We start from the raw sequence: 16,199 nt of genomic DNA on the forward strand, positions 1-16,199 counted from the left end.
CCAGGCGGTACTGAAGTCCTTCCTACACACACGCTATTTTTGTACCATCACTCTCTCCTTCCTCCCCCCCTTCCCCCTACCTTCACTTACTTCCTGCTTTTCCTTCACCTCGGCCCAGCTCTGAAAGAATCGGGGCCCCTCTGGCCCTCACCCACCCCGAGAGGGGCCTTCGGCTTTGGGGCACAGGGGCAGGGCCACTGGGGAGGGGCGAAAGGCGGGCTCCCCCTTCCCTCACTCCCCCGCTCCTTCGCCGCCTCCAGCCTCCCGCGGCGGGAAGCGGGGGACTGGCTGCGGCTGGAGTCCGGAGGCGAGGGGAGGCCGGCCGCAACTTCCCCAGTCCACCTTAAGAGGACGATGTAACCGGCTCGCGGCGCTGACCTTAGAAAAACAAGTTTGCGCAAAGTGGAGCGAGGGGCCCGGGCTCTGGGCAGCCCCGGCGGCTCTTCCACCGTCTCGCAGCCCTCGCCGGCCCGGCGGCGCAGGTCCGAGCCCGGCTGGCCGAAGGAGGGGACGAGGGGGAGGCGGTTCGGGGCCCGGGGCCGCCGCGCGGGCTTCTGAACTGGCACATCGTCGGAGCCCGGGCTCTGGGTCCGGTCCCGAGCCGAGCGGGGCGCCCCCGGCGGGGGCCGCAGCCTGGGCCCGGGCGGGGTTGCCGGGGCCGCGCGCGCCGCCCTCCCTCCCGGGGCGCGCAGCCGGCGGGCGCTCGGCTGAGGTGCCGGCCGGGCTGGAGCCCCGCAGCTTCCCGCGCGGCCGGCGGGAGGAGGGGGAGGGGAAGGAGGGCGGGGGCCGTGCCGGGACTGTGGGCCAGAGGAGGCGAGCCACGGCGCCGCGAGGAGCCCGGGCGGGGCAGGTGGGCAGCGGCGGGGGCGGCCGGGCCCGCTGCCCCTCGCCCTGCCCTCGCGTCGGTCCTCCCTCTCCCGCGCTGTCTCGATCTGCGCGCCGCCTTGCTCACTCCGAGCTCGCTCGCTCGCTCTCTCTCTCCCCCTCTCTCGCCTCTCTGTGTCTCTGGCTCTCTGCCTGGCTCCCTTGGGTCTGTTTCCCTCTCCTGCCGCTTCTTTCGGGCCGTCCCTGGCTTCTTGGGGTCTCTGGCGTGCTTGGGGTCTCTCCCCCTCTCCGTCTCTCGATCTCTCCGGGGGGCGGGGGGTTCTCCGAAAATCGCGGCGCTGACGGTGGCTCCTAAGCCGCTCCAGGCGCCCGTACCGGGGAGGTTGCGGCGCGGGGGGGAGCCCGGCCGCGAGGAGAGGAGAGAGGAGAGGGGGGAGCCTTAGTCATTTCCCCGCTCCAGTCCGCGCCCGCCCGAGCGCGCACTCACGGCCGCTCTCCCTCCTCGCTCCGCAGCCGCGGCCCATGGAGCCCGCCCGCCCGGCCCCCGGCCGCCTCAGGCCGCTGCTCTGCCTGCTGCTCGCTGCGTCCAGCGCCTGGTCAGGTAAGCACCCCCACCCCCCACCGCTGCCGTCCCCAGATTGCGGGTTCAGGCCTCTCAGACCGCCACTCGGCTAATGTCGAGCAGTAATGGGGGAGAGGTGCCCGTAACCAGGGTTACAGATGCGGAAACTGAGGCCCAGAGAGGGACACGACTTGCCCAAGGTCACACAGCCAAGGATGGAACCCAGTCTCGACTCTGACTGTGCGGCACTATGCTGGGCACCAGGACAGACCCAGATGAGTTGGTTCACCAGCCCGTGCCCAATCTGATGGCGGAGGCAGCCTGTCAGCGGCTTTTCAGAGCAAGGCGCCCCTGGCTTCTCTAGAAGCTCTTATGTTTTCCACATGTTTGACTTCAGGGTCTAAGAGAAGGGGCAGAGGTCCTTCCAGTACTGACGGGATGGAACAGAAGCAGGCTGTTGCAATTAGGGAAGAGTGAGCTATCCCTCTTGTGCGCAGAGTAAAACAGTGTTAGTATGGGGGAGAGAGAAGAAGGGAGGCCAGGGTAACCCTGGGGTGAGCTGCTGCAATCCACAGATCCTGATGTGAAAACACAGCAGATTGTCCCCGTGGTTGCCAAAGCCTCTCGCTGGATGGTTGTGCTCCCTGCTGCTCTCCGGCCCCTCCTCCTTCCTCCTCCCTTCCCCAGGCTTCCAGGCAACTCCCTGCAGCTCAGGTGCTCTGTGGGGCTGTTACCTGTGGCTCTGAGCATGTCTTTTTGTTGGCCTACATCAAACACCTGGCTGTATCCAGCAGGCGGGCTCAGAAGTCTGCCGTGTGGTCGCCAAGGGGTGAGGTCACCATTCAGGAGCCCTGCTTCTTAAAGGGGTTTTGCAGCACCCTGAGTCTCCTGGGAGGGGGTGGGGGGTGGAGAAACTGTGTTAAAGGAGTTGTTGGGGGGAGAATGGGAATCTCGTTTTTTTGGCTCCTTGAAGCTGTGTTGTCAGCAGAGGGGTCTCTGCACCTCCCCTCCCCTGAGGAAGGAGGTAAAGATGAGCTCAGTATACACCTCCCCCCTCCTGCATTTGCGTAGAGACTGGTAACCAGCTGAGAGCAGTGAGAAAGGGAGAACTAGCAAACAGTGGGTGGAGGGAGAAGTGGGGGTAGACAGCAGCTTCTCTCTGCCCCACAGTTTCCCCTGAACCCACGCAGGCATCCCCCCACCTCCCCTCCCCCAGTCTTTCAATTACAGTTGGGTCCTCGCTGGACAAGAGGAAGCCCTGATAGATTTCATGGCTCTCTGGTGAGCCGATCGCATCTCCGATCTACTCCTTCCTGCCTGAGCCGGCCATTTACACCCAGCAAAAGTCCGAGGCCCTGCCCTGCCGTCCTTCCTGGCCTGGAAGTGCACGAGGGTCTCTCTCAAGTGCTTAATTTTCCTGAAGCAGGGAACTGGGCCCAAGTTAATTTCTAAATGTCTATTCCAGACCCTTCTCTAACCAGGACCCCGTGTGGTTCCATCCCTGGCAAATGAGGGGTGACGCTGATTAACGAGTGGGCAGCTGCCTTTCCCAGGGCTGCCTGGGAACACCAACACCCTTCTCAGGAGGAAATTCTCCCCTTTTGCCTGTAAAAACAATCTATAAAATGGTAAAGGATAGGCCGTAAAACTTCTGTTCCAATCCATTCAGCATCAATAGCCTGAAAAAGTGGGAGCAGCAGAGGGGCAAAGATTAACTTTGAAATAAATAAATCTTAGGAGGTAAGAATAAACTTCTTGGTTGAGGGTGGTGAGGAAGGCATGTTACCGCCAGAGCTCAAGCATCCCAGCATCCTTCACTCAGTTCTACAGGGTCCTGGTCACCCTCGCCCGTGGCATGGAATTCACCTGGTTTGGCTGAAGGATGGGGCTTCAGACCCTTCTCTCAGGGCTCCAGGCATGGACTTTATGACAAAGCAGAAGAGAGGCAGGACAGAAGGGCAGGAAGGTAGAAGGAGGCAGTTGTCCAATTTTCTAAGAAAATGGATTTGTTTGAGAAACTCAAATGTCAGGCTTAGGAAGGCAGCTTTGGATTGAATGACTACTAGTGTCTCTGGCAGAACTGTGAGCCTGGGAAGTGTCACATGATTGCTATGGCTTCACATGATCACTGTTTGGAGGGGGCTGGTCATGTGAATTATCTTGGTTGGGGGAGGCAGGGAAAGAAGTTTCTAAAGATTGCTATCAACACAAATGCTGCCAAAGGGAAATTCTGAAAAGAAGCTGGTGAAGTCACCAACCTGTGTTCTTGGAGCCAACGTGAGGCCTGTTTCCTCAAACAGCTTCACGGAGGGAGATTGTGAGGCTGGCAGAAGGGCAAGGGGCCGGGGTGGGGACAGCTGGGCAGCCAGATTCTGCAGCACAGCAGCGGTGCCTGACACTGAGCCTGCAGGCTCCTCACTTGGCCCCACCTAGGTCTGGGGACCTCTGGGACCCCTGCTGAACAGACTTCAGATAAACTCCCATTCACTCCTTGCTCTGACTTGGAGAAGGCCAGGCCAAAATGGGGGTCAGGCTTTGGGGGACAGCTGGCCCTCTGCTGAACCTCTCACCTGTCGGAAGAGGGTAGCGTGCTGGTGACTCCTCTGTACTTTCCTAAGTGGTGAAGTTCATCTCACTTCCTCTTTCACAAGGAGAGAAAGGGGGGCGGAGTGCTTCGGCCCCAAAGAGCTCAGTCTGTGGAAGGTCCTTTAAGGCCTTGGTGTTCTCTGGGTACTTTCTTGCCATTAATTATTCCTTTACCAACCCCGTGGAGACTTGTGGTGTGATTCATTCCTTTACTTGCTGTCATCCAGCACGTATGAAGTCCTGATGGGAACCGTGTGTTGAGAGAAGGGAGGAGAACCAATGTTCCTTGAATGTTACCTGTATTCCAGGCTGTGTGCTGAGCACCTCATCTGCGTAATTCCATCAATCAGTGAAGCAAAGCATGAGTTGGCTGTTATCCCCATTTTGCAGATGAGGAAAATAAAGTCCAGAACTGGGGAAGTAACTTGTCCAAGGAGTAAGTGATAGGGAGCCTGGATTTTGAATCTTGTCCTCATGGCTAGGCAGCCTTTGAGGGAAGAAATTCAGTGACTTAATCAGGGTTACTTAGTCCAAGCTGAAGAGAGCCAGAGGGGCCCCCGCCCAGCTCAGATGGAGGTTTGTGGAAGGGTTCCTTCTGGGGCAGAAGTTTTTAACTGAGCCATGGTCATTTCTCTGAAAGCGCCCAGAGGATGCAAGCACTGGCAGCCCCTTGGTGGTCATAAACGACAGCTCTGGGAGCAGTGTGGCTCCCGTCAGAGCCCCCGATCTGGGCTGCCGAGCTCTGGAGGCCCCAGAGCTGGAATCTTCCTCCCTGCATCTTCCTGGTGCCCTTTGCGACAGATGGAGAGGGGGTGTGTGAGAGGAAGGCAGTCTAAAACTGTTGTACAGATCCCACACACGCTCGCTTGCTGCTTCCAATGGCTCCATGCGACAGATTATTTTCTTATTTGTAGTCCTGGACTGATGGAAGGTGCCCCCCGCTCCGCCTCTTTTTAATGTGCTCAGATTTCTGGTCTGTCAACACAATTCTAATCATGTCACTCCCCTGCTCAAAACTGTTGAGTGGGTCCAAGTTTTCTTTTTTTTAAAAAAAACCTACAACAAGGCCTGGGCTCCCTCCCTGACAGGCCCTATTTCTCAGCTACGTGTTTTCCAAAGAGCTGACCTGTTGAGATGCTGCTAAATGACCAGGCTTCCTCCCTGCAGCCAAAGCTTTCCTGGCAGCTCAACTGCATTGGCACCTAAGAGACCCTGAGAAGGCCTGCAGTTGTAGGAGCCCCAGCCAGACCTTGTTTACTCCAGGGTTCCCCAGACATATGAACAAGAAGCATTGGGTTTGTTTAATGCCCATTAACACACGGCCTAACCCAGTTTGGTAAATGCCTTTGTACAAATCCACACCCTCAGCTGAACTTTCTCATCTCTGTGCCTTCACTTATGCTGTTCCTGCCACCAGAGATGCCCTTCCCTGTACGTCCCTATCTTCATATGTCTGAATCCTACTCAGCCTTCCATTTGTGCTGCCTCGTGTTCCGTGGGATCTCTTCCTCCTCTGAACGTTCACCCCAGGATTTATCTAAGGCTACTTATCACTTTCCCCTTGCTTTATCACATATGAGTGCATGTTTAACTCTGGTTCACATAGTGGTTCTGCATTGTAGCCTCTCCATGTACAGACACAGCATACCCTACTTGGACAATTTATTGAGCTCTGTGTTTCGGTTTCCTCACCTGTAAAATGGAGATGACATCAACAACTGTATTTCAGGGACTAAGTCAGCCAACCCATGTATAACGCTTGAAACCATGCCTGGCATGTAGTAAGCGCTCAGTACCAGTTTACTGCACGTTACATTCAACCAGTGTTGTAATCGTCATTGTTTCGTTCTGTTGGGTATTCTCATCTATGGGAGTGGGACTGATGTTGGTAAAGCACCCAGCACAGCTCCTTGCACATGGTAGGTGCTCACAGAACAACAAAAGCTGTTGAGAGTGAACACGAGATTGGCATTTTTCCCTGTGGCTTTTGTACGGTTGGGGAGGACAAGTTGCGCAGAGACCGGCCAGCTGGTGTGACGGAATAGTTACTGGGACTGAGCGCCCGCCATGGGCACAGCCTGCCTCTAGGTGTCTCTGTCCGGATCCACAGGGCTGGAATTGTGGATTCCTAGACCTGGAAAGCAGGAGGGGGCCTGAGAGAGCCATCAGTCAGCACCTCTTTGTGCAGCTGAGAAAACTGCAGCCCTGAGGGAGGAAGGGACCGGCCAGGCTCACACAGCAGACCCCTGGCAAGGCCTGGGTGGCATGCCAAGCCCCCTGTCATCCAGGCCAAGGCTCTTTAAAACTGAGCTGTGCTGGAAGTTTCCATCGTTAAAGCTAGAAATCTGACAGGATCCCAAATTCCCTGGAAAATACCAAAGTAATAATAATGGGAAACATTGTTTCTGGCCACTTACTGGGCTCAGCACTGGGCATGTATGATCCCAGTGGTACTCAGTTACCCTGGGTCATGTGCATGGTTGTCATCAAATCCATCTGACCAGTGAGGAAACTAGGCTCAGAGAGACAGAGCAACTTGCTCAAGGCCACACAGTAAGTGGCAGAGTCAGGATGACCATAGCACCCATGATGTACACTCACTAGGCGTCATTTCGCCCTGACAGGTAGAAACACTGAGGCCCTGGGGTACTGGCGTCCTGCCCCCTTGGCGCTCCTCTCATATTTCTGTCAATCAGTGTATCCTTCTGGGAGGCAGAGGCAGCGGGCGTTCCCAAGATGTGTCTCTGTCCCATACTGAAGAAGGAATCATCTATTTTCACAACTGAAACTGCTTTTCTGTTAACTTGGGCGTTCCTGGGACGGCTCTTTTGATGGAGCCTTCCGCAAGGTGGATTTTCCCTGCCAGGTGTCCTGCCAGGCCCTCAGTCCAGAGAGATGCAAAACAGCTGAGGTGGAAGCTGGCCATTATACAGAATTGGTTCTTTGTGTCTGTAAGATTTCCTGGCACGTCCGATTGGGGACGCAGAGTGTGAGATGGCTGCAGAGTAAGCCAGGAGCTGAGGGAGATCAGGTGCCCAGATCAGGGGGAGATTGGAAGCCAGGAGTGAGGGATGAGCCTGCAGGCTAGGGGGCTGGAGCCGGAGCGTGTGGGTGACAATGCCACGGTGGGCTCTCGTGCCCTCATTCTTCAGAGCCTGCAGTGTCCTCCAGAAGTGGCGGCCCATGCTGGAAGAAAGTAGTGCACGGTGTGCTAGGGACCAGCTGAGCTGTGAATCTGTGCTGCCTCTTCCTTATCTTTTTATTTTGGAAAATTTCAAACATTTGCGAGATGAGGAATGGTGTGAGGAACCCCAGCTTCAACACTCATCTGCCATTCATGTTTCACCTGCCCCTCATTTTTCTGGGGGTGGGAGGAGGAGGATGGAGGATTGTAAAGCAAATGGTAGACATCAGGCATCATTTCATCCATCAATACTTGGATGTGTGCCACTGTCTAATCCTTACAATGAGCCAAAAAGCATAGAATCCTTCATCCCCATTTTATGGATAAGGAAACTGAGATTCCCCAAAGCTGAGTTGGGCTCCTCCCAAGGCCACATAACCAGTGAGAGTTAAATAAAGCTGGATCCAAGTCTTGGTTTACTCAACCACTTTTCTGTCCTTATTATCATCATTTTAATTACAGATATTCATTCAACAAATATTTTTGAGCATCTATGTGCCAGGGGTGGCTCTAGGTGCTAGGGATACAACTGCAAACAGACAAAAATACCTGCTCTCATGGCATTGACACTCTAGTGAGGAAGGAAAAACAGACCCAAGTAAACATTATGTCAGGTGGAGACAAGTGCCATGCAGAGAACTAAAGCAGGTCGAGGGAATAGAAGGTTGAATGGGGAGAGAGGGAGGGCCTCTCCGAGGAGCAGAGGCCTGCATAAAACTAAGGGAGCAACCATGAGAATATCAGGGAAAGAGCAGGCCACACAGAAGGAGAAGCAAGTGCAAAGGCCCTGAGGCTGGGATGGGTTAGCTGTGTTCCAGGAATAGCCAGTGAGTCTGGACTTAAGGGAGATAGGCAGTAGGGGAGTTAGGAGAGGTCAGGGCCAGACCAAGTAGGATCTGGTTCACTGAGCACTTGACATTGAACATGTGAGGTCATGTGATATGATCATTACTCTGTACATCATCTCATTTAATTCTCACCACACAGTTCTGTAAGATGGGGACTATTATTATACCCATTGGACAGATGAAGAAAGAGAGATTCAGAGAGGTGAAGTAACTTGCCTAAGGTCACACAGCTTATAAGTACAGAGCTAGGATTTGCGCTCAGACCCCTAAACGCTGTAGCATCCTCATCACTGCTTTCCTGTTTTCACTCTTACCCCCTCCAGTCTCTTTACTCATAGCAGCTGGAGTGAATCAAATCCTCTTTGTCCTTCTCCAAACTTTTCAGTGGTTCCCACTGCCCTTAGAATAAAATCAAACTCCTTACAATGATCCATGAGACATGGCATTTTCTGGACCACATCCGTCTCTCCAGCCCCAACTAGTACCACACTTGCCTTCCTCCATGGGCTTCAGCCACAGCAGTCTTCTTTCTGGCCTTCATATGCACCAGCTGCTTTCCTACCCCAGGGCTTTTGCACTTGCTGTTCTCTCCTACTGGAACACCTTCCTTGGTCTTTGCTTCCTTCAGGTTTCAGCTGCAATCTCACCTCCTCGGAGATGCCTTTTACAACTGCCCCATTCTAAAAGTAGTTCTGCTTGTTATTCTCTATCGTGGCACCAAATTCGTTTGCACTCCTAGCCATTTCTATATTTGTTTAATTGTTTCAGCCCTGTCTCTCCCACTAGAATATAAGCTACATGAGAGTAGGAACTATGTCTGTCTTATTCACTGCTGGGCCTCCTGGGACCTTACACAGGGCCTGGTAACAGTAGGCAGATTAATACATATTGGTTGAATGAAGAAAGACACTCATTTTAAAAAGGGAGCTCAGAGCCATGAGGTCACACAGGCAGTAACCCTGGTTGGAAGGCAAACCTGTGCTCTAACCACTACACAGTCCTACCTCTGTAACGGGGGCTATGACCACACTGCAAATCCCTGCCTATTGTGCTGAAATAGGGATCCCTAAAATATCAGGAAGCACAAAATATCAGTGCCAGCTGGGATAGAGGTAGGGGCCCAGAAACCCTGGAATTGGTACTTAAATTCTGGCTTTACAGAACAGCTTGCCCCAGTGTAGACACCCTGGTGAACCAGCAGGCAAACCATGAAACATGACGCAGTTCGTGCTACGCCCTTTTGGCCTTGATTTGGTTTGGAGGGCCTGACTTGGCGCCAGCCTCCCCCAGAGGGTCTTTCATTGCACAAGGCTGTGTGGTGCAGTGGGTGAAGTTGTGGGTGGAGTCAGACTGCTCCGCAGCCCTGTTACCTTGGCCAAGTGGCTGTACCTCTCTGAGCCTCAGTCTTGCCCTCTGTGAAGTGGGGGTGATGACAGCCTGTGTTGCTGGGTCCCTGCGGAGGCTGGTGAAGCCTGTCGTGCTCCTGATAATACCCGTGCTCAATGCTCATTAACCATCATTACTATTACTGTTATCTTTGTGTGATCACCATTTTATGGTTGGAGCTCTACAGAGCAGGTGGAGGTCCTGCTCCATCACTTACCAGCCGGGACTTGGAACTCACTACACTGCCCCTCTGGGCCTCAGTTTCCCCTTCTGTGAAGTGGAGGCTCAGCTTGGCTGCTCTCCTGCTGGTCCCTTCCAGCTCAGATGCTCCAGCCAGGATGCCTCTCTCACCCTTCATCTTGATGGTACCCCAGAACCCCTCTCTAGCAGGGGAGGCAGTGGAGAGGTACCCACTTTGGGGCACATTCCTTAGTGAATCCAGCATGTGCCACTTCTTGGCTGTGTGCTCTGGAGCAGGTGTCTTTCCCTGCTCTGAGCCTCAGTTTCCTCATCTGTAAAATGGAAATGCTACCACCCTTTCCTCCCACACAGGGACTGTTGAGGGTTAAGGGAATTAAGAGCTGTGGAAAGTGCTTTTGTGAACTGCAAAAAGCACTATAAAAGGCATCAGCGGATAGTGTCAGCTTGGGGAAAAATCTTGTCCAGAGACTATCTGCTGTGGGCAGCAGAGTGTGCTGAAACCTTGGCAAATGTCATTTAATAAATGCGTGTTCCTTTTAAGGGGGCCTTTATCTCAGCTGGGAAAATGTGTGTACGTCCTTGGCAGCCTGAGAATCCAGAATCCTGAGCCAGAGGGGACCCAGTCACAGGGGGAAGAGATCGCACGTGACTGACCTCAGTGTTTGAGTCCTGCCTCTGCCCCTTCCCTGCCTCTCAGGGTCTCAGCTTCCTTACCTGTAGGAAGGGGCTGGTGACAACAGCACTTGCTTCACTAGGCCGTCGTAACAGTTAAATAAATGAGGGCTCCCTGTTATGTGACCTCATCCACACGTTGTACCCATGAGACCGTGGTCGGGCATCACCAGGACCTGTCCTAGAGTAACAGCTGGGCCTGGAGGTTGGAAGGACACCACCTGGGTTCTCAGCCTCTCCAAGCCTCACTTCCGGGCCTCAGTTTCTCCCTCTGCAAAATGGGGAGGTGGGAAGGAGGTCCTTAGGTTGTCAAGGAAGTGGATGGTGGGTGTTAGTGCCCCTGCATGCTCTCCCAGCCTCACCTGGCCCCCACCAGGCCTGGCGAATATGAAGGGTGCTTACAGCGCACACGTATCCGTAGTTCTTTCCCTGCTGCTTTGCAAACAGGGCTGCGCTGCGAGCATTTCTTCATTGCCTCCAGGTCCCGGCTAAACCTAGCAAATGCTCACCGGGGCTCTGACCCTCCCTGCCCCCCGGCCTCCCGCCAACAGTGCATACAGCCTGCCCACAGGTCCAGCTCCAAGTGTTCTTGTGCAGACATTGGGGCAGAGCTAGTTCTGCCTCAGAGAGAATCATTAGCTTCTCAGGCTTAAGGCTGTGACCCTCCGTCATCCTCTTCATCCTTAAATATCCACTGCATGGTAACACTGCCCTGCACCGAGTGCTTCCTCTGTGCCAGGAGCAGCACGGAGCTCTTTACACACATTAGCCTGTTTCATCCTAGAAAAGCCCTAGTGTTATTATTATTATTATTATCATCATCATTCTCATACTATAGATGAGAAACCGGAAGTCCAAAGGGGTTAAGACACTTCCTGGGGTCTCATGAGTGGCAGAGTTAGAATCCAAACCAGAACATACATTCAACAAATGCCAGGCACTGGTATAAACCTGAAGGAAACTGCAGGGAACAAAACTAAGTCCCTTTCAAAGGGCTTATAAGTAAATCTAGGGTAGGGAGATAGATGCTAATGAAATTGACAAATGCTTGTAATATGTCAGGTGATATGTATTGTAGATACAGGGTGATATGTGTTGTAGAAAAATAAAGCAGAGCAAGGGACATCGAGGGGGGTAGTGTCTTATATAGCATGCCAAGGAAGGCCTCTTAGGCCAGAAGGAGGTGAGGGACCCAACATGCAGATATCTAGGGGTTGAGAGTGTCAGGCAGAGAGAATGGCAAGTGCAAAGGCCCTGAGGTGAGTAGAGAATCTGGCATGGTTGAGAGCAAGGCTGCAGGGCCCTGGGGGCCACCAAAAGGATCCTGGGTCTTACTCTGAGTACGGTGAAGGGTGCAGGAGGGTTTTGCACAATGGAATGATGTTACCTTAGGTTTTAGAGGCTCCTCTGGCTGCAGGGAGGATACGTGTTACACAGAGGTGAGGTGGAGCAGGGAAGCCGGTTTGGAAGCTGAGATAAGGATCTAGGTGAGGAACGGTGGTGCAGTAGAGGTGCTAGGGAAAGGTCAGAGTCTGGCCAGATCTTGGAAGGTGAGCCAGCAAGCTCTGCTAATAACTGGCTGTGGGTCAGGAGAAAGATGGGAGTCGAGGAAACGTACAGATCTCAGGCCAGCTCTTCCAACCACTGAACATTTGGTCTTGGGGAGAGAGACAATGGCACCCCTTTGTTTACAGGTGAGAAAGTAGAGGCTTAAAGAAAAGTGACTCTGCCAAGTCACTCCACTAGGGCTGAGATATACAGGTCTTCTGGCCCCAGAGCCCAAGCTATGGACTGTCCTGGCACCTTAGGAGTTTACCTGCTGCATGGAAGGGGCTACCAGGGTCTGCCCTTTCCCTGCAAGGGTATGGACAGTACCCAGTTCTCTGAGTGCCTGGAGTGGGGGTGAAGGAGAAAGTACCCTGGGCCCACTGGGCCCTCCCCCACCTTATTCACAAGGCCATGTGTATCCTCATTTGTGCTGGTTCCAAGGCAGGTGCTAGTTTCCACCGCAGGACCTGGGGCATCTCCACCCAATGGGTATCAGTAGACTGCTCCCAGTGATGACCTGCTGTTCAGATGGTAACTGAAGCCATCCTTTCAGGTGCTAGGTTAGCCCAGTCCCTAGCCCTTCCCCAGCTTGCTCACAGCCATTGAGCATGTCCCAAAGACTCTGCCCTGGTCCCTGAATTGTGCCAAGCCCTTTTCTCTCCTCTGCACCTTTGTGCAGAGGAAGAAAAGTTCCACCTTCTTGAATGCCTTCCCTTCTCCCCAGCCTCTGTCAGCTTTCAAGATGCAGCTCAGGGACCACCACCTCCAGGAAGTCTTCTCAGATCTCACCCCTCTTCCAAAACCCTATCCCCAAGCCTCTTCTTGCTCACTGATCACCCTGCACATGATCATTGCCTGTGTCCGGGACTCTGTCCCACAATGGTGGGGATCCATCTTACTTGGCTCTGTGTCCTGTGGCATCTAGGACAGGGCCTAGCAATAGAGTGAGGTTTGAAAGGCCATGAATGAATCATTCTGACTCCAGAGGAAAATCAGCGCCTAGCTGCAGCTGGTACTCCTGAATCAGAGCCCCAAGCTCCCCAATTGGGAACTGCAGAGTCTACACAGCCATCACCCATGCAGCCCCCTCCTGAATGCATCCTGGGAACTGTCTGCCCCACCCAGGGTCATGAGCTTCAGCAGGGCATTTCCAGGCTGGCTTCTTTACCACTGTGCCCTACGGCTAGCACCCAGTAAGTAGGTGCTCAGTAAAGTTTTGAGTCTCTGGTCAAGGGCAGGACCCTGTGCCAGGGGCCATGCAGCACTTTGCCCACCAGGAGCCAGATTTGAGGGAAGCATCTTCCCTGCCCTCTTCCTCTCTCACCACCCTGTATGTGCCAGGCATGTTCACCACTGGGTACACTCACACACTCGGGTGCGTGGACACACAGTGTACACAGACAGTGGTCTCCACACACGCTGGGCCCCTGCTCCCCAGCACTTAAAGCACACACACCCTCACATTCACACTCACGTATACACAATTTCCATCGCACATATGCCCTCCCTGCGTGCACACACACACACACTTGTGCACACAGCCCACTCCTATCCTCCCCTGCCCACACACATTCTATGCACCCACATGCTCACACCCCTCCCAGCTATCTATCTGTTCACACCTCAGGTGCAGACAGACCCTCTCATGCCACCAACAGGTTCACACCCACATTCAGATACTCTCCTGGGCACAGTTCATGCCCCCCTCCTGCCCCTGGTCCCTGGTCCTCTTCTGGCACACTTCTGAGCTGCACCAGAGCACGTTCCTGCACACACGAGCATCTTGTGCACATGCCCACCCATGCACATGTGTGTGAACACTTGTCCTTGGCACACTTGTGCACTCGTGTACCCACTCCTGCATCTGCCCTCTTTCACTCCTATGTGCATACTCCCATCCACACTCCTGCACTACACACTCTCGTACACAGACATCAAATCATAACCCAGAAGATACCAAAGGCAGCACCTGATGAGGTGCTGCTGTGTTGGGGGCATAAACCAGCAGCCCCCTGAGGATGGCCGAAAACGATCGAGGTCAGGAAAGGGGGATGCTGAGCTGCCCCAGCTGTGGGGGCCGCGGTGGATGCCATCTTGGGATGCCGAGCCCTGGGCACTGCCAGACCTCCAGCCATAGCCTCCCAAGCCCCGGGCTCCTTGAGTTTGTGGAAATCTGAGGGGTAACCTCCAGCCTGTCCTCAAGACCCCTGCTCTGGTGACCCACTGCTTCCAGGGGCAGGCAGGCTCCCATGCAAGTGGCAGTGAGCCGCCCATCAGGGAAAGGCTGGCTCTTGGGAAATGTGCATTTCAGCTTTGCCTCTGCATCCTGATGAAGCAGGAGGAATCACACCCAGAGATCACAGTGGCCCTGTTTCCCTCTCGGCAAGTTTCAGTTCTAAGTTGATTTGTTTTTTCCATTAGAAAAGCGTCCATGCTTATTTTTTCACTTCTGATGAAATTGTTTTCATCTTTTCTTAATCTCAAAAACTACACAATTGTTGTTAAAAAAAAAAAAATCAAAGATATTTTTCCAAGTCCAATGGTCAGTTTTCAGTCCCCACCTTATTTCATCTCTCGCACCCTCCTTGGCCTATTCGTGGAGGACAAAGTGGGCGCGGTGGGGGGAGGCAGGTCATGGGGAGGGGGCAGGAGATGGGGTCAGAGATGCCAGCAGGAGGCCCATGTCTAAAGGGTTGGGGCTCAGGCCAAATGTAGCATTGGAGTTATTTCTTTAAAGTCTATCTTGTCTGCTCGTGCGCAAGCCCCAAGAGGCCAGGACACAGCCGTTCTGCAGCCCTGAGCTGAAGGCCTGGCTCACAGGAGATTCTGGTAATTCATCACTGTCCACCCATGCTGTGAGCTCCCTGCATCCTGTGGACAGAGTTCCTCTTACAACAAGTACAAGGGGCAGTTCCACCCACTGTGCTGACTTCTTCCATTAGATAACTTACTCACGTGTTTTATTTCATTACTTAATATTTTTTCAAAAGCAACAAATGTTCACTACAAAAAAGAGAGAGAGACTTCAATATATTATTTGCTGTAAAATAGAAAATATGCCTCTCCCCGTGTCCACCCACCGCTGGTCCCATTTCCCAGTCGTAACTTACCTTAACATCGTGATGTTTATCATTCTAGGCCTTTTCTCTAGACAATTCGATCAGTCAGTCTGCAGATATTTATTGAACATCTGTTCTGCGCCAAGCACTGTATTTTCTTATTACAAAATGGGATACTGTAAATATTCTTTAATAGGCATCCAGTTTGGAAAATCTGAAAATACCCAAAATAGAAGGAAAAAAAGGAAAAACCCATTAGATTCATGATCCAAAGAGAGTTGTGTTTTATAGCTTTGTATAGTACCTTGCAGTTGTTTATTTATACGTAGTTTTAGTTTACAATGTCATGATCATACTGAAAGCAGTTTTCCTGCTTTTTTATTGCACAAGTAACACAAACAGAAGACATGAAAGCAAAATCCCTTGGAAGTCTACTACTCACAGTTAATTACTACTAATCTTTAATATCAGATATACATTTTTTTCAAAACTAGAAGTTTGGGATCACACTGAAAACATCACTCAGGAACTGACTCTGATCTTGTAATCTATTTCTGTGTCCATAATTATAATCCTTACATGTAGGCTTGGTCATCATGTGAGTTCGTCATCAGGGGATCAACAGCCTCCTTTTCTTGGAAATTAGAATATTTCCAATTTTTAATTTTTATAACAACACCTGAATGAATGAAACAAAATGTTTGCACATATCCTTAGTAACCTGAGTATGATTTTACATATTTATTCACTCATATTTTAACAACATCAAAATGTTGATCACAGTTATCTTTGATGGTATTCTATGAGATTATTTTCTTTTTATACTTTTTGTTTTCTCTAAATGCTTTGCAATAAACAGATTTTATTTGCTAACCACAGTATCATTTAAAATTATGCCATGCAAAAATTTCCAGACTACTACAGTTTCACAGTGATGGTTTTTTATGGCTACCTGTAATTCCATCTAGTGGACAGGCCACTGTTCACTTAACCATCCCCTGTCATTGGCCACTTGGGTTTTTTCCCAACTTTTTCAAGATCATTACATGGGAACCCCACTCCATATTCGGGGTCATGTCCTCATGGAACAGCCCAGCAAAGGCTGGAGAACAGCTTTCACACCTGTGGTACCTCCTGCCACACTGCTTTCCCGAAAGGATGTGCCACTCTCCATTCCCACCAGCATCATGTGACGTTGTCCAGCTGCCCTCCTCTCCCAGAGACAGTTCAGGCTGCTAAACCATCGCTTTCTCTGCCAGGAGGGCAGGAGAGAGCGGGAAATGGGTTTGTGAGTGATGCCAGCGTGATGACCCCAGGCCCAGAACCGC

At 52.4% G+C, this 16,199-nt stretch overlaps 1 protein-coding gene across 3 annotated transcripts in view; it reads left to right on the forward strand.

The window, feature by feature from the left end:
• Positions 1-111: 111 nt before the first annotated feature.
• Positions 112-16,199, forward strand: part of LOC133102887 (tyrosine-protein phosphatase non-receptor type substrate 1-like) — a 41,438-nt gene continuing 25,350 nt past the window's right edge. Inside the window, exons 1-2 of one of the 3 annotated variants that reach the window (XM_061207996.1) lie at positions 112-482; positions 1,339-1,426. In XM_061207996.1, coding sequence (XP_061063979.1) covers positions 1,348-1,426 — 79 coding nt within the window. In that variant the 5' untranslated portion in view covers positions 112-482; positions 1,339-1,347. Of the gene's footprint in view, positions 483-765; positions 851-1,338; positions 1,427-16,199 lie in introns of those variants that run through there. The other 2 variants (XM_061207994.1, XM_061207995.1) reach the window with 2 other exon arrangements.

This window comes from Eubalaena glacialis, chromosome 13, assembly GCF_028564815.1.
Source record: "Eubalaena glacialis isolate mEubGla1 chromosome 13, mEubGla1.1.hap2.+ XY, whole genome shotgun sequence".
Taxonomy (NCBI): Eukaryota; Metazoa; Chordata; class Mammalia; order Artiodactyla; family Balaenidae; genus Eubalaena; species Eubalaena glacialis.